The sequence below is a fragment of the Urocampus carinirostris genome, chromosome 4 (assembly GCF_059441175.1).
Source record: "Urocampus carinirostris isolate Australia breed hairy pipefish chromosome 4, RoL_Ucar_1.0, whole genome shotgun sequence".
In the NCBI taxonomy this organism is placed as follows: domain Eukaryota; kingdom Metazoa; phylum Chordata; class Actinopteri; order Syngnathiformes; family Syngnathidae; genus Urocampus; species Urocampus carinirostris.
Window position 1 is genome coordinate 40,083,864 of NC_142352.1, and position 19,282 is coordinate 40,103,145.

A 19,282-nucleotide genomic window follows, 5' to 3' on the forward strand; every position below is an offset into this window, starting at 1 on the left:
ACTTTGTGATTTATGCATATTAATGAAATCCAAACAACCATCTCACCGCACAACTCCCCACCGAAATGAACGCAAGCTGAGCTCCACACTTCTCTGCATCCTAATGGTTTCTGCTCCGTTGGGATCATTACCAGCAGAATTTTCAGATATTCTGTGCTATTAATCTCTGTCTGTCCTCCTGTTCAGCGACGTAATGACTAATTAAACATCAAAAGAGCAGAGCTGGGGATTCACTCTGACAGCTTCTTTTTCCCCGGAGAGCTTGTGAGGAGGCTGCACTGTGACAGGTCACCGCTGAAAATCAATCACCCCCAGTGTAAATGTACAACACACATGCAAGTACACTGATGAAAGAAAAACCTCTGAGCGTCATACAATACTACATTTAACAACAAATACAAGATGCCACGACTTTGTGAGTGGTAAAAAAAAAAAATCTAGGTTACAAATCCCCGTTTAAAGACCATAGTGAAGCGTGTTTTTTGTTTACGGGACTTGACAGGTAGACCTTCTAAGAAGTATATATGTGTGTGTGCGTACACAAGTGCACGAGTACTGAAGTGAGCTCACTGTAAAATGTATTTATATAAGAGGTAGATGATCTTCCACTCACAGATGAAGGCAGGCCAGGAGGGACCTTGCGAACCTTTTTTGTTTGTAGAGGATCTGTGGAATAAGATGAAAGCGCATTTAATCATTCGCCTACAAACACAAGACAAGTTGTGCTCTTAACAAAACACTTCATCAACAATACACAAAACGAAACAAAACAAAGAATTTTTAAAAAACAAAACGTTTTGGTCACCTTAGAAAAGGTGTGGGTTTGTTTTAGCAGGTCATGGCAATAGAAATCTAACAAAATATAATCATGTATTGATTTATTTCCTAAGCACCAACTTTTCAAAGAAAGTAACCAACCAACAGGCATAATGGTATATATGTTAAAAAATTAGGATACCGAAAAAGATACAGTAACAGAACAAAATAAGTATTCAAACTAAAATTATATTTAATAAAAATAAGGATCACTCTGCATAATTACAATTTCATTTAAAAGTATAATCGTAAATACATAACGTGCCGATAGACAAATTGGATCTATCATAATTTCAACCACTTACACAAGACAGAGAGATAAGGCACGCACACACTACGTAGATCGTCGTAAATCTGTACAAACGGCCAACTCATCTACCACTGCATCAGTTCAAACAAGTAATACTTGGACACAAGACTTCCTAAATATTGTTGCTCCTAATATAAACTCAAACAGAAGATACCTTGTCTGCCATGTGAAAGAGAAAGTTTTACTTTTGCTAAAAATATATATATACATATTTTTAAGGGTAACATTGTTACTTCATCTTGGACAATTGTATTCATCCTATGTTTATCCATCCATCAATCCATAATCTGCACCACTTATCCTCAGTAGGGTCGCGGGTTGCTGGAGCCCATCCCAGCTATCTTCGGGTAGAGGGCAGGGGACACCCTCAACTGGTTGCCTGCCAGTCGCAGGGCACACAAAGACAGACAACTCACTCACTCATCCACACCTAGGGACATTTTGGACCATCCAATTGACATGCATGTTTTTGGAATGTGGGAGGAAACCGGAGTGCCCGGAGGAAACCCATGCAAGCACGGGGAGAACATGCAAACTCTGCACAGGAAGGCTGGTGGCTGGATTTGATCCCATGACCTCAGGACTGTGCCGCAGACGAGTTAACCAATCATCCGCCGTGCCGCCCTCTCCTATGTTTATATTGTCTTTAATTAGCATATTAATTAGTGGAGAAGCCAAAAGCAATCGAAAGTAATCCAACTACATTACTGCAATATCATGGTCTTCAGATTACGTTACAGATGTAATTTTTCAACAAGTAACTAGAAACTGTATCTGATAAATTAAAGTAAACCTCCCAACCTTTCCAGCCAATCAGAAAAATCTGAGAAAAATTCACTTTTATCAGATAAAACATAATCTTTCATTTATTCAATGTTTGACTCAAGTGGTACTGACCAATGGGCGGAGGGTCTTGTAAAGGACGTCTTCTGGGATTGGCAGCGCTTGACGAGTAGAATGGAGCCGCCGACTTTGCCGCCGCCGTTGTTCCTGAACTAGGACTTGTCACGCCCACATCTGAGCATAGAGACGACTGTGTGCGAAAATGAGTGGCGAGAACATTGTTAATATTTTTTGCCACACGACATCACCAAGCAGATTTATACTGGTTTATACATTTTAAAGATTATCGACGGTAGACGTACAAAATTCTAATAGAATATTGCTGGTATAACCATTTTGAAAAACATTTTTAATGTACTAAGTCTTTATTCTTTCCATTTTGAATTGCTAATTGAAAAATGCAATACAATGTGATATATCAAAGGATTTCACTATCAAATATTCTTGCATCCAAATGTGAGTCAATTTTTAATTTGTTTTTAATTTCAGGAAATCGAAAGTTTACAGTGAAACACATTCAGATAAACAATTCCTTTGTCAGGACTAAAAAGTAATATTTTCACATTCAGAACATGTAAATATGAAGAAACAAAAAAAATATTTCATATAGCTAGTGCAGCAGGTGTACAAACCAATTAAATACATAACAGACATACATAACATAAAAAACAATGGGGTCAAGAAACACTTAAATAAGAAGGAACGTGTGGCGTCCATTTCTGGTTTAGTGGTGCTATACAACCACAATTATGCCACAAATTATACTATTGATTATATAATAAGATGAAATATTTCTTCAGGCCAAACTCAAAATAAACATAATAAAGGTAATAATCATTGTCCCCAGGTTCGAGAGCGTTCTCCATTTGGCCCCGGTGCTGTGGAATCGTCTTCCCCCCAAGATTCGATCTGCAACCTCAATGGAAATGTTTAAATCTAGGCTTAAAACACACTTCTATTCAATGAATAACCTATATTTTATGTTGACAATATCTGTGTATTATTTGTTATTGCAACAATCATTGCAGCCTGGTGATCATGGAAGAGGGATTACCTCCTGTGCGGCCCCTTCTCAAGGTTTCTTCATTTTCCTCATGTTGAGGTTTTTGAGTTTTTCCTTGCCCTCATGTAGGTTTTAGATCAGAAGATGGTGTAATAATAGTGTTGTTTGCAATAATCTATGGTCTGTGCAGCCCTTTGAGACTCAAATAAACATGACTTCACTTGTAATGCTAATTGCCAATATATTTGTACCTCGGGATAATTTTGTTGCTTTGAAAATGTGAATAATTAAAAAATATTGATGCTAATTAACTTTAAAATGCAGGTTGGGATTTTAAACTAGGTTTAGAGTTTAAACAACAAGTAAACATGTAGTATTATTCAGTTCCAGCATCAACCAATATAACCCAAACCTTGGCAAACAGCACGATGAAGAGGCACAGCAAAACATTCTTTTTAGAATCAAATTACTAGAGTACAATGGCAAGTAAACAGCAAGCTCGTTGGATTGCCAACACATGCCTTAAAGAATCCCTTTTACAGGATGATGATTGACACAGTGACATATTTGACCTTTCAGGTTGATTGACTTTGCTTGTGTAAAAGAGCCTTTATTTTGGTAGATTAGCACTAAATGAGTAGAAAAAAAAATAATGGGAAACTGGTTAGTGTGTTTTCTGTCAGCATTAGTGCGATACTGTTAATATAAATTAAAACATTCAGTTGTTTCCGCAATTGAAAATATATCATTCAAAGTATTGGACATTGTGACGAAAATTAAAAACCAAAAAGAACAAACAGGCTGCGTAAAATGACAAACTGTCACTGATAGCACATCACTGCTATATTTGTGTTCTTAGCATAGTTCAATAATATTGAACCATTGCCTCAGCACAATCTGCTCTCACTCTACAGGAGGAAACCACTAATGAAGACTCCAATACTTAATGTCCAAAATCCAAAAATGCTAATATATAAATATTATACAGTCAAATTAATCTGTTTACTGCTCAATTTAAGTGCTAGCTGTTAACAAATTATTGAGTAGCGAGTGAATTAACGTGAGAATGAGCAATAGAAAAAAAACGTGAATTTCATTTTTAACACATTTGCCATTCATAGCAGGCATCTAAGCAGCAAGTATATTAATTATTAAATTCTACATTTTGGATTAAAATGAGCACACACTAAAAAAATGGCAAAAAAAACATGACTCGTTAAATGTGCTAAGTATGCGAAAAATCAACCACGGCTTTGTCTATAAGAATGGTTAATAAGAAAAAATTGGTCTTCAAATGAGCGCAAGTTGAAGGTGTTTGATCATTAATCTTTCGCTAACTAGATGGCCTTAAAATCTACAGCCAATGTGCTGATGTTATATTAAATGTAGTAAACCAATCCTACAATTGTGGTTTATAAAGTAGCAGATATTAATTTTCCAATAAAAGCAAAGCAAGAAGGACTGTGTATAAATAAGCATTTCATACTAGCTTTGCTTGAGCGCAGTACGATAGCCTTAGATTGTGTGCCCTGTTAGATGCAAGCATGGTCTATAACCTAAATATTACATACAAATTAAGGAAAAATAAGGTGTTTGACACTACACATTTGCAAGTCCCCAAATGAAATATAAATCCTACCTGACAGCCGGATGCTGTAGTTTCCCTTCCAAAGCCATGTAATGCAGCTCTCTCTGTTTTTGCTGAAAAAGAGGGTTGACTGTTAGTTAGTTCAACACAAGGGTTTTCATAAACTGGTGAAATGCAGAATAAACAGGAACATTAATTTAAGAAAATCGCAGAAATAGTAAAGTAATAGACACAGTCTCAATCGAAGCAAGTTCAGTCGGACAAAACTCAAGGGACCCACAGCACCCTTAAGAGCTACTGTATATTAGCACAGTTAGAGAATAGATTACAATAAATGGTCTATGATTAATACATTTATCAATGCAACCAATTTTTCTAAACATTAAATTCATAATAAGATTCACAACCTAAAGGGATGGCGTAAATATTTAATCACTAGATTGAAATGCTCCATAAAATAAAGAGTGTGCATTTCTGAGTACTCGGACGATATCCGGCTTTACAAAAATTAAAAGAAGAGAAAATGAATTTGAAAGGATTTAGTTAGGTAATTTTTGTATTTATTGCAAAAAACCCAATGTTTGAAGATAGGTTTGTATCCTTTCTAAAAGTCACACCTCGCGCGCCCAAATGCTTGCACACACACAACACGCAAACTACTTCAGAAACATTTGATTTGGATTATTTTTCTGCATTTATTACTGATTATTGCTTTTCATAGGTGGGACAAAGTCCCAAGAGGATGCATCACTTGTCGCTTTACAAGGAGAAACAAAACACAAATTACAAACTATAAGCACATTAATCATATACAGTACTGTACATGACAACATCCAAACTCAGCAGTTTTAGTTCCCAAGAAAAACAAAACAGACAAACCAATGTAAGTTCACACAAGAGTTAGATTAATAACTTTCACCGTGTCATTTATAATTATTTGCAATGGGTCCAAATATTACGCGTGTCTCAGGTCTCATTATATTGCAGTACAAGTGAAAACAATTGTAAGCTAAAAAGATTGCATGCACAGTTAATTCTTGCAATATAATGGATCTGAACTGAACATTGCAACACAAGCATCAGTTGAGTAGAGGCTAATGCATCATCTGAGCAGTACCACAGGGAAAAGTCACAATATGCAGACTGGACTACATCTCGAAACACTACAAGAGCTCAGTATATAAAGGAAGATGGTTTATCCGGCAAAGCCGCTTCACATCTAACAACAATACAATACATTTCCAGGCCATCAGTCTGAAGAAAGGATTAAGTTGTCGGATGTAACCACCTTCCACCATCGCTGAAGGAAGATGAAATAGCTCCTTTCACTGAACTTGTATTTAATTATGCTCATCCTGCAAATATCTGAGGATTTTTTACAAACGCCACACAGGTTGAAAACCTGATAGAGTTCAGAGTAAAAAATTCATTTGTAGCACTTTTTTTTTTGAACACATAGTGTCTGATGTGAATTAGTGATCCTCAGTGCTACAACCCAAGTCGCCCCAAACACCAAGAGAACCTAAACCCAAATCCACTTATGTAGCAATAACACCTAAACTTCGAGTAAATTTAGGTCAACCAGGCAAAAACAGACCAAAAAAATAAATATTTACAGCAATGATGCCTTTGCAATGTTTACTTAAAACGCAGCACAGCTTACTAATTATTGACCCGTGGGGTTGATTGTCTAATTTTTATAAACAATAGCCAATGAGTGTTTGCTGCCCAATAGAAAGCATACATTTCAATCTTATTTAAACTAAACTGAGAGGAAGTCAACCTATCACAAAGGAATCAGCTTTATTTACATAAGCAATTAAAATACTTTGGGCCTATACACACGATTGCTCAAATCCTTTAAATCATTTCATTCATTTCATTTAAACGAAGCAATGTAGAAGTACATTTATAGGGCTCAACATGTGTCATCCTGCTTTTGTGAATATTAAATAAAACCATGCTTTCTTGAAAAGTGCACAAAGTCATACAAAATATATTCAAGTCAAGTCATGTTTATTTGTTTTGAGACAAAAAGTCTCAAAGGGCTGCACAGACCACAGATTATTGCAAATCACAGACTATTATGACAACATCACCTGATCTAACCTATATGAGGGCAAATAATACACAAATATTGTCAACATAAAATATAGGTTATTCATATGCTATAGAATAAAAGTGTTTTAAGCTTAGATTTAAACATTTCAAATGAGGTTGCAGATCAAATCTCAGGGGGAAGAGCATTCCACAACACCGGGGCCCGAATGGAGAACGCTCTAGAACCTTTGGATCTCTGCTTGGCTTTTGGGATCACTAGTAGACCAACATTCCAGAATCATCTTCATTAGTTGTAATTGCTCCAGCAAGGCTAAACAAATTTGGTAATGGCAATATTTTAAAGACTTCATATTTACAAATTATGCTAATAGCCTCATGTTGATGAGTTATGCTAATGGGTACATGCTAAAAAGTGATGCTAACGGCTAAATGCTAACTTATTCATGCTAAGAAATTTTGGTAATGGCAATATTTCAACGACTTCATAATTACATATTATGCTAATGGACTCATGTTAATGAGTTATGCTAATGGTTACATGCTAAAAAGTGATGCTAACGGCTAAATGCTAACTTATTCATGCTAAGAAATTTTGGTAATGGCAACAGTTAAATGCTAACTGCTTCAAGTTAAAAATTACAAACACATGAAATGAAATGAAATGATCTGCATTTATATAGCGCTTTTCAAGTCAATGACTTCCCAAAGCGCTTTACAATGTGCTCCATATTTCCCAATAGCAGCCTTGCAGCCATGTAAGGCGCTAACCTGCTTATTGGGGGTATTAGGGGTTCAGTGTCTTACCCAAAGACACTTCGACATGTAACACTGACGAGCCGGGATTCGAACTAGGATCCCTTGATCCCAAGACGAGCACTCTACCTCCTGAGCTACATTTCTCTGAGTTAATAACTTTATGCTAACTCATAATGCTAACAACTCAGCGCTACCGGTTCTCTACCAACATCTGCCAGATCAATCAAAACTCTTACAATTGCCGCGGGAATTGTCTAGTTATAATTGTATTGCTACAGCGAGATTAAGGTTGCACTCCAGTCAGCAAAATATATAATATAAAGACTAATAAAAAGAAAAATATAAAGAATTCACTTCTAATATAAAGTTTTCACATCTAAAATAAAAATACAAAACGATACAAAACCAGGATATTGCACTTAGTCAACACAAAGTCACACCTTGTATAATGGATTACTGACTACCTGACAGGCAGACCCCAGTATGTGAAACAGGGGGGCTGTACATCGGACACTGTGGTTAGCAGCACAGGATCTCCGCAGGGGACCGTTCTCTCTCCGTTCCTATTCACTCTATATACATCGGACTTTAAGTACAACTCTGAGTCCTCCCATGTGCAAAGGTTTGCCGACGACACTGCGATTGTGGGATGTATCAGAAACGGGCAGGAGGAGGAGTACAGGAAATTGATTCAGGACTTTGTCCGATGGAGCGACGCAAACCACCTGCACCTAAACACCACCAAGACCAGAGAGATGGTGGTGGACTTCAGGAGAACCAGAACTCACCCGGTTCCTGTAACCATCAAGGGAGAATGTGTAGAATTTGTCCAGACCTACAAATACCTGGGTGTGCAGCTGGACAACAAACTGGACTGGACTGCCAACACAGAAGCTCTATGTAGGAAAGGGCAAAGCCGACTTTACTTCCTCAGAAGGCTGGCCTCCTTCAACATCTGCAAAAAGCTCCTGAAAATATTCTATGAGACAGTAGTGGCAAGCGCCCTCTTCTATGCGGCAGCCTGTTGGGGAGGCAGCGTCAAGAAGAAGGATGCCTCTCGTCTCAATAAACTGGCTAGGAAAGCGAGCTCTGTTGTGGGCAAAGAGCTGGACAGCCTAACAACAGTAGCTGAGAGACGAGCACTGAAAAAGCTGAGGTCAATCATGGACAATCCATCGCATCCACTACACAGCATTATCTCCAGACAGAAGAGCAGTTTCAGCGACAGACTGCTGTCACTGTCTTGTACTACGGACAGACTGAAGAGATATTTTCTTCCTCATGCCATGAGGCTCTTTAACTCCATCCGGCAGAGTAAAGGCCCACATTAAACCACACCACCTACATTGGATATTACCGAATCTTATTGCAATATGTATTCTGTGTAGCACTATTTAGTTACTCTATATAACACGCTACAGTGGGCATTTGCACGTCACACTGGGTATTTGTATATTGTATTCTTTTGGCTTTATTATTGTACTGTTCTCAGCTCAGGGATGCTGCTGGAATTGTGAATTTCCCTTAGGGGATGAATAAAGTATCTATCTATCTATCTATCTATCTATCTAAGTACTACAATACCTTCCATTGCATAACATTTTGAAAAATGAAGTCCGAGTTTAAATAAAGTAAACAATACAATTTAAAAAACATTTTTAGTATAAAAAATAAAATACATCGCAACTGTTTTAGAACCAAAGACAACAACCTCTAAAATAAAAAAAAACAATATAAAACCAGGATATTGCACTTTAACGGGGATATTGAGCTTAAAACCAGGGTACTGCACTTAGAACCAGGACATTGCACTGTAAAACTGTGTTCCACAACTGTGGTCTAGTGTGTTGATAGCTATGGGGAAGCTGCTATCCCTCAGTCTGTTTGTGCTGTGGGATCTGAATGTTGGCCTGATGGTAACAGTTCGAAAAGACTGATTGGGGGAGTAATGAGTCTTGTAAAATGTGTTTAGTGCTGCTGAGGTAGCGAGAGCTGGCAATAGCCTCTATGCTGCCTGTAATCTTTTGGGCCCTGTTCCTAATTCTCTGTAGCGCTTTCCTGTCTGCTGCAGAGTACCTGCGTACCACACCGTGATGCTGTATGTTAGGATGCTCTCTATGTTGGCTCTGTAGAATTTGACCAGCATGTTCCCCTTCAGGTTGTTCCTCCTGAACACTCACAGCAAGTGGAGTTGCTGCTGGGTTTTCATTATCATCGCTGCGGTGTTGGACGACCTGAAAAGGTCCTCGGGGATCTGCACTCTCAGGAATCGGATCGAGTTGACCCTTTCCACAATGTCCCTGTTGATGTGGAGTTGGCCTGGTTCTGTTCTGCCCCTTCTGAAGTCCAGAATTATTTATTTTGTTTTTATGGTGTTCAGTGGGAGGTTGTTCTTTAAACACCAAGCCGTTTTGACCTCATCCCTGTAGTCTGACTAATCTTCCCCTGAGGTGAGTCCGACCACGGTGGTGTCATCAGCAAACTTGATGATGCTGGTTGAGTGATTGTCGGGTTGCAGTGAAATGCATAGAGAGTAAGGAGAAGGGGACTGAATACACACCCTTGAGGTGAACCGGGGTAGACCGTGACAAACAGGACTAAAACAAGATTCAACAGAGGATCTGGCAGTATGTTATTACTGCATCCTTCTCCATATACTGCGCAACCTTTCTAAACATCCCAGAGACCCTCATAAGCGCCCCACTTGTTACAAATAAGTTACAAGAGGAGAAAGATGTATTGTTATCAAGTGGTAGAGTGCTAACAAATTAATCAAACATGCCACATATAGAGGTCGCAGATTAATAGATCTCTTAGTTAATTTAGATCGGCAATGAGCAGCAGCTCTGACCTTTTTATCTTATCTTGAATCTATTTATTCTGCTCGAATAATATATGTGATAAATGTACAGTGGCTTGCGAAACTATTTGGCCCCCTTGAACTTTGTGACCTTTTGCCACCTTTCAGACTTCAAACAAAAAGATATAAAACTATAATTTCTTGTGAAGAATCAACAATAAGTGGGACACAATCATGAAGTGGAACACACTTTTTTTGATATTTTAAACTTTTTTTAACAAAAAAAAAAACAAAAAGGTGGGTGTGTAAAATTATTCAGCCCCATTGAGTTAATACTTTGTAGCGCCACCTTTTGCTGCGATTAAGGCTGCAAGTCGCTTGGGGTATGTCTCTATCAGTTTTGCACATCGAGAAACGTATATTTTGCCCATTCCTCCTTGCAAAACAGCTCGAGCTCAGTGATGTTGTATGGTAAGCGTTTGTGAACAGCAGTTTTCAGTTCTTTCCACAGATTCTCAATTAAATTGAGGTCTGGACTTTGACTTGGCCATTCTAACACTTTGATATGTTTTTTGGTGAGCCATTCCATGGTAGCTTTTGCTTTATGTTTTGGATCATTGTCTTGTCGGAAGACAAATATCCGTCCCAGTCTCAGGTCTTTTGCGGACTCCATCAGGTTTTTTTCCAAAATGGTCCTGTATTTGGCTCCATCCATCTTCCCATCAGTTTTAACCATCTTCCCTGTCCCTGTTGAAGAAAAGCAGGCCCAAACCATGATGCTGCCACCACCATGTTTGACTGTGGGGATGGTGTGTTGAGGGTGATGAGCTGTGCTGCTTTTACGCCAAACATAACGTCTCGCATTGTTGCCAAAAAGTTCGATTTTGGTCTCATCTGACCAGAGCACCTCCTTCACATGTTTGGTGTGTCTCCCAGGTGGCTTGTGGCAAACTTTAAATGACACCTTTTATGGATATCTTTAAGAAATGGATTCCTTCTTGCCACTCTTCTATAAAGGCCAGATTTGTGCAGTATACGACCAATTGTCATCCTACGGACAGATTCTCCCACCTCGGCTCAAGACCTCTCTAGTTCATCCAGAGTGATCATGGGACTCTTGGCTGCATCTCTGATCAGTTTTCTCCTTGTATGAGCTGAAAGTTTAGGGGGACGGCCCGATTTTGGTAGATTTGCAGTGGTCTGATACTCCTTCAATTTCAGTATTATTGCTTGCACAGTGCTCCTTGGGATGTTTAAAGCTTGGGAAATCTTTTTGTATCCAAATCCAGCTCTAAACCTCTCCACAACAGTATCTCGGACCTGCCTGGTGTGTTCCTCGTTCTTCATGATGCCCTCTGAGCTTTTAACAGACTTCTGAGACTATCACAGCGCAGGTGCATTTATACAGAGACTTAATTACACACAGGTGGATTCCATTTATCATCATTAATCATTTATATCAACATTGAATCATTCAGAGATCCTCAATGAAGTTTTGGGCAGTTTGCTGATCTGAAAGTAAAAGGGCTGAATGATTTTGCACACCCATTTTTTGTTTTTATTTGTTAAAAAGTTTTTAAAAATCCAATAAAGTGTGTTCCACTTCATGATTGTGTCCCATTTATTGTTGATTCTTCACAAGAAATTACAGTTTTATATCTTTATGTTTGAAGTCTGAAATGTGGCAAAAGGTCACAAAGTTCAAGGGGGCCAAATAGTTTCCCAAGCCAACATATATGGCCCCCGTGAGCAAAGACACAGAAAATCAGTTTTTCCTTCTTTAGTCATATTCTAATTGAAACAATAGCATAAACAATTGATAAGAAACGGGCATGGCTGTAAAACATATCCAAATGTTAAAGTAAAATAAATATCCTCACTGTGAATGAATTATGAGATAAGGCAAGTAGAATAAGTGGTGAATAAAATAAATTACTCATAATACTTATTCATTAATTCATTTTCCAGCCACTTCATCTCAAGAGGGTCACATGGACCAGAATACTGTATTTTTTAACATGACAATAGGTGCAAATAATTTGACATAGGTAATGAGAATATCCACAAAGAAAATGAAAAATACTTGCTTCTATGATTGATTTTTCTTTAACCTGTACAGTTGTCAAACAGTCCTGCATTAAATTAAACATTTTAACAAATGCGCCATGATATAGCAATGATATATTGTGACAATTTTAATTTTGCAACATTACATTATCATACATGACTATAGGAGTCAGAAAGTTGCTGGAATTTTCAAATCTGATATTCCATTGAGACACACACATTTAAAAATGCATACATTTCAAAAGTATCTATTTAACTTCTTAACCTATTAACAAATGAAAAATCATCAACTTTGAAGTGTATTCTGAATTGTTTATGAATTGGCAGTACGTGGACCCCTTTTTCTGCCACAAGGTTTCTGTGGTTGCTGATAACATGGCACATACCCCAAAACTGCAAACTTCTTGCAGTTACATGAGTGACTAAGCAATTAGCCTTATCCGTTTTCAAAAAATTACTTTATTATGTGATTAATCAGTAATGAACTCCATACAGTAAACGGAAAACTTAATGAATAATGGATTAATGCTATGTCAATCCCTAATTACCGTATTTACCAGTTGGGTTCACTGTCTCTCGGCTTGGGAGTCATTATCATGTGAGGAGATAAACAAAACTCAATGGAAAACCCTCTAAAAAGTAATGGCCTTAATGATTGCTAAGTAGTAGCAACATTATTTGTCACCCACAGTGCATGCGCAGTAGAAGAGATAGCGTGTTCGGAGTGATGAGACGTTGCCCAGCGCAAAAAGCTAAATATTGTCCTTTATATTGCAGCTCAACTATTGTTTCCTTAGAACTAAAAAGATTTTTCCTTAAGCTTTCCTCCTGCTGTTTCTTGTATACTACAGGCTGCTGTCATGAGTCCTTTATCAAAAGTGGCTTGGGTTGTCATGTGTTCAAGCCCAAGGCAAACAAATGTTCACCTCCCATTATTGTAACACTTCACGACATCCAAAGTCAAGGAGAAAAAAATGATGAAGTTTTAAGTTTGCTCTTGGAATCAATTAACATTCTTAGGTAATTTATTTTCAAAGAAAACAATCTCCACTGGTTTCATTTTCAAATTGATCAACGTAAACATTGGATCAGAAAAATAAATAAAACTGAATTAAGTGACAGAAAGACAAAGGGAAACAGTCTTCAGCGATCTTATTGATCTCAGGGTTGAACCACAGCGACGTCCTATTGAGCCAAACATATTTGATAACACAAAGAGTAGTGACCTCCAGGGAGTCTCGAGGGATCAATTTTGAAACCCTCACCACAAAAACAAGCAATTTGAGTGCATGCTTCAGTACCCGCAGGATTTTCATGGCTCAAAGAAAAAACAAGAGTATGAAAACCTACATATGATGCAGAAAGAATTTTAGTAAAGAAACCAAGTTAGGGCAACACATCAGCTGAAATGTTTCCGTTAAAGCGAATTGTCCAATTAAAGTCCTCTAAACCAGTATCGTTGATCATTTGGTACCAGGCTGCAAAAACTAAGTTGTTTTATTTTTTCGCTTGTATCATATCAATTCAAAATTTTCTACAACAAAAAACAAAGTCTGGGTGATCACAATAAAATAGGTTATTATTATTATTTAAGCAATTATCCAGTTGAAAAGTACCGCTGACCACATTTGCACAACATTGGATGCAATGGAAAGTGAAACTGGATCGTGGCAGTGAAATCGCCAAATCCTAACCACTAGACCACTAAGGATGTAAATGAGAAATAAAAAGTATTTGATCTTATCTTATCATCAAGCTATTTTTACTCACCGTACCACAATGTTGATGATATATGAATATTGTATCGGCTCGCTACAGTTTAACTGTACGGGTCAGGTGTATCGACATTTCGTTCTGTGTGCATTGTTACAAAGAATGACAATAAAAGTAAATTCTTCTTCTTCTTCTTCTTGTCAGACATTAAACCAGTCCGTGATACAGACAAGGTCTCGGAGCACTGCTCTAAATAATTGCCCCCACCATGTCATGTTTATTTGTATACCCCTTAATCACAAGAAGTCTCAAAGGGCTGTACAGACTTTAGACTATTATGACACCATTCCCTGATCTAAAAACTACATGAAGGCAAGGAAAATCTGAAAACCGCAGCATGAAGTAAATGAAGAAACCTTGAGAAGGTAGCAAAAAAATAATTATGAAAATCCCCAAATAATGATTACAAGTGTCAACAGACATAATTTAACTTTTAAGTGAATTAAAAAAAATATATATATATATATAATAAAAATTGCATCAATGAAAACCATAATGTTGGGCTAGCTTGTTGTTCTGTCTGCAGACCCTGTAAAAAAAGTAATGGAGCTTTAACTTGTGCTCAATCTATTTATTTGATTAATACTATTATTATTTTATTGCTTGTTAAAGTCATTGACTATAAATTTACGTTGATTATTTTAATTAAATGTAATTTATTGATTGGATGGACTTTGGTCACGTCGCCAATGGCGGCTCGCAGTTTCATTCCCAATTTCGAGTGGACTACAAACTGATATTACCCCCACAAGTTGGACTCTGTTGGACTTAATTTTCTAGAACTACTTTTGGACGCCTTGCACCGCGGAGACCAACCAAGCTGGCGTCCGAATACGAGCCTACGGTTGCCGATCGCTTGATTTTGAAGCCGGGTTCAAAGTGGTCACTCTATCGAGCGAAGCTCGCAGGAGCTATCCCCCCGCTTAGTTTTGGACCAAGTCCAAAACAGCAGCAAATCTCCGAGTACGATCGCGTTCACCTACTATGCTAATCCGCACCGTTTAATGCCTATTGTGCCTACAGTGCATCCGGAAAGTATTCACAGCGCTTCACTTTTTCCACATTTTGTTATGTTACAGCCTCATTCCAAATTGTATCAATTTAATCTCTAATATCAAAATTCTACACAAAATACTCCATTATGACAATGTGAAAACGTTTTTTTTTACTTTTTTTGAATTTATTAAAAATAGAAAACTAAGAAATCACATTTACATAAGTATTCACAGCCTTTGCTTAATACTTTGTAGATCCATCTTTGGCAGCACATACAGCCTCAAGTCTTTTTGAATATGATCCCACATGTTTAGCACACCTATCTTTAGGCAGTTTTGCCCATTCTTCTTTGAAATAAGTCTCAAGCTCAATCAGGTTGGATGGGAGACGTTTGTGCACAGCCATTTTCAGATCTCTCCAGAGATGTTCGATCGGATTCAAGTCTGGACTCTGGCTGGCCCCTCCAGGACATTCACGGAGTGGTTCTGAAGCCAATCTTTTGAGATCTTGGCTGTGTGCTTTGGGTCGTTGTCCTGCTGAGAAATGAACCTTCGCCCCAGCCTGAGGTCAAGAGCGCTCTGGAGCAGGTTTTCATCCAGGATATCTCTATATATTGCTGCATTCATTTTTCCTTCTATCCTGACTAGTCTGCCAGTTCCTGCTGCTGAAAAACACCCTCACAGCATGATGCTGCCACCACCATGCTTCACTGTAGGGATGGTATTTTCCTGGTGATGAGCGGTGCCTGGTTTCCTCCAAACATGGCGCCTGGCATTCACACCAAACTATTCAATCTTTGTCTCATCAGACCAGAGAATTTTGTTTCTCATGGTCTGAGAGTCATTCAGGTGCTTTTTGGCAAATTCCAGACGGGCTTCCATGTTCCTTTTACTAAGGAGTGGCTTTCGTCTGGCCACTCTACCATACAGGCCTGATTGGTGGATTGCTGCAGAGATGGTTGTCCTTCTGGAAGGCTCTCCGCTCTCCTCTCTCCACAGAGGAACGCTGGAGCTCTGACAGAGTGGCCATCGGGTTCTTGGTCGCCTCCCTGACTAAGGTCCTTCTTCCCCGATCGCTCAGTTTAGAAGGCCGGCCACCTCTAGGAAGAGTCCTGGTGGTTCCAAATGTCTTCCATTTACGAATAATGGAGGCCACTGTTCTCATTGGGACCTTCAAAGCAGCAGACATTTTTCTGTATCCTTCCCCAGATTTGTGCCTCAAGACAATCCTGTCTCGCAGGTCTACAGACAGTTCTTTTGACTTCATGCTTGGTGTTTGTGCTCTGACATGCACACTCAACTGTGGGACCTCATATGTGTGCCTTTCCAAATCATGTCCAATCAACTGAATTTACTGCAGGTGGACTCCAATTAAGCTGTAGAAAGATCTCAAGGATAATCAGTGGAAAAAAGATGCACCTGAGCTCAATTTTGAGCTTCATGGCAAAGGCTGTGAATACTTATGTAAATGTGATTTCTTAGTTTTCTTTTTTTAATAAATTCAAAAAAAGTAAAAAAAAAAAAAACGTTTTCACATTGTCATAATGGAGTATTTTGTGTAGAATTTTGAGATAAGAGATTCAATGAATACAATTTGGAATGAGGCTGTAACATAACAAAATGTGGAAAAAGTGAAGCGCTGTAAATACTTTCCGGATGCACTGTATATGTTCCCTACACCACTTGAACGCAGCACGGTAAAGAGGCAAACATGGCGGCACTGCTCTGCAAAGCGACCAAAGACTGGGGATACTAGGTCCGGCGAAACAACAACCGGAGAGTCAGAGGGCGCTCGGGTGAGGCGATCAGTGCCGTAAAAGTAGCGTGGATTGATGATTTGTTTTGCCTTGCGAAGGCATGTGTGCCATTCAGTAAATAAACACTTCTGCTCACTGCAGAACAACACATTTGTCACGAAATGAAAACAAACCTAATCCTACAAATATGCACTTGCACTATATGTCAGTATTATGGGGCTCAATGACAATATATTTTTATTATAGTCATTATTGTTATTAGTTATTGTTCAATTGATTAAGTCAAGCTTTAGTATATCCAACAATACTTAATTTCTGCTATTAGTAGGGAAAAAACGTATTTGTGCATTATATTGCTAGGTTCGTAAAGACAGTTTTAGAAAAATCATTTTAAACAGGGCTTTTGTAGTTATAATTGATGTGTGCACATAAAATGGAGATATCCTAGGCCTTAATCAATAAAATTGTTTTAGATAGAATTACAGTATTATCTCAATCCTCTTATCTTTGAAATAGTCCTTTAGTACGTATGTTCCTTTGTACAATGCTTTTTGATGCTTCTACCATCTCTGTTCAATAGTAAATGAAAGCTGAGTAGATTAAAGGTTAGGTGAATGTGGAAGCAGAAAATGGAGGTAGGGTAAGACAAAAAAAATCTTCTTCTCTGATATCCAGGGCAGTATTTTGAGTGTGTGTACTCAGGGTAAGAAGCAATTGTGCCACTATTATGAAGAAAACACTTCTCCCTTGTCAAAAACTCAACATCAATTTCTGCATTCAGTCTTGTCAGCAGTGATCAATTCACCACAGCAAGAGCAAATGTTAATGAGTTCTAATTTACATGTTTTTCCCTTTGTTGTAACTGCCACTGATTATTACGTTCCATGAAGATAAACACATCTGCTCATGTAGTCTGATGTGTACTTAGCCATTAGGTAAAATAACTAGATATACAGTTACTGTATTTATAAAAAAAATGCTCATAATGAAAAGAAATCAAGCCAGGGGAATCAATTAATCAGAAATAAAAGGCTGTTGCATGAGGGTCCAATAATCATTACAGCTGGCAATCAAATTCAGTAATTGTAAACGTGTTCAAATTTTCTCAATTGTTTAATGCCTGACATCAGAAATCAAAGATGGAAAGGAATTTACGTGGGTTTCCTCCAGCTTCCTCCCACATTCCAAAAAAATGCATGTCAGGTTGATTAGCCGGTCCAAATAGTCCTTAGGTGTGAATGAGCGAGTGAGTTGTCTGTCTCTGTGTGCCCTGAGACTTACTGGCAACCAGTTCAGGGTGTCTCCTGCCCGCTGCCTGATAGCTGGTATGGGCTACAGCGCGACCCTAATGTGGAAAAGCGGTGCAGATAACTGATGGATGGATATACAGCCGTATGAATTGCATTTAGAGAAATATATTTCTGTTGATAATGTGAATTTGGATTTCCTGATTATATTTAGCAAACTCCCAGATAATCTGATGCCAAAGTTAACCCCCCTTCTCCACATACCTCCCATCCAAATGGGGGGCAAATCAATGGGGAAGAGGAAAAATATTGTATGTGGCCTTTACCTTTTTTTTCATAACCCTCTCAACTCTCTTGCCTGTACTTCTTATTCGCAAATGAGGGGAAAAATGCATTACTGTGGACCAGATGGGAACATTCCACATTTTCAAACCAATCAATCACATTGGTGGGACGCAGGTGTGACACAGCCGTGCAGCAACACACCATTTCACAGTCTATCAGGCACAAACACACGGTCACCAATCAATGGCACCCATGAGGAGGGGTTCTTCTTCAAAGCCACACAGGTTCATGCCTGATGACTTCATAATCACAAATCCATTCTCTTAAGATGAGAGAGGTGATGCACTCCGAAATATCGTCCCTCACCATGTGAACACCAATACTGTAATGGATGCTGCTAACATGCATCCCCATACCAGCTGTCTAAGGGATCCAGTGCACACTTAACAAGCCAAGCTGAGAAAATGTCTCCCCGATGGATATTACAATCAGCATGAAACATCAAGAATGGGTCAGTGTTTGGTATCAGGTGCCAGACAACTGTTGGACTGCCAAACAACCCAGGCTCAGGTGAAGGACAAAGACTGAAACACAAGGTTTGGAATGTGGTCCCAGCTTCAAGCTCAAGGGATGCCTTTCAACACAACTCCAAACAGAAAAAAAAACGTTTGGCATAAGAAATAATTATATGCCACTTGATTTACGCAAAAAACACCCTGATGCTACTATTCTATCCCATAACTGATAGTGTGGTCAATAGCTGCACAATCATCCGAGATGTAATTAATTGGTATCGCGAGGTGACGTATCGCTATTGTGTAATTGTAGGACACTGCATTTCTTTCAAAGATTGATAAATTGTTATTTGATTGATGGGGTGTTTGGCCGACTAGAACAGCGCTATACAATAGAGAAAACGCGCTGGTGTTTTTGCTTTCAGGCTTTTATCGTCCTCTCACTCGCTATTTGGGGGTTAATTGG

General features: G+C 38.5%; 1 protein-coding gene across 4 annotated transcripts in view; it reads right to left on the reverse strand.

Annotated features, from left to right (window-relative positions):
* Positions 1 to 19,282, reverse strand: part of tcf12 (transcription factor 12) — a 97,278-nt gene that overhangs the window by 45,263 nt on the left and 32,733 nt on the right. For all 4 annotated transcript variants that reach the window (XR_015850341.1, XM_088334531.1, XM_088334529.1 and 1 more), the window contains exons 6-8: positions 4,612 to 4,673; positions 2,024 to 2,159; positions 614 to 666 (exon numbers count right to left, since the gene is read on the reverse strand). Coding sequence is in view for 3 of the 4 variants with exons in the window: in XM_088334531.1 (XP_088190657.1) it covers positions 614 to 666; positions 2,024 to 2,159; positions 4,612 to 4,673 (251 nt within the window). In the remaining variant the exon portion in view is untranslated. The remainder of the gene's footprint in view (positions 1 to 613; positions 667 to 2,023; positions 2,160 to 4,611; positions 4,674 to 19,282) is intronic.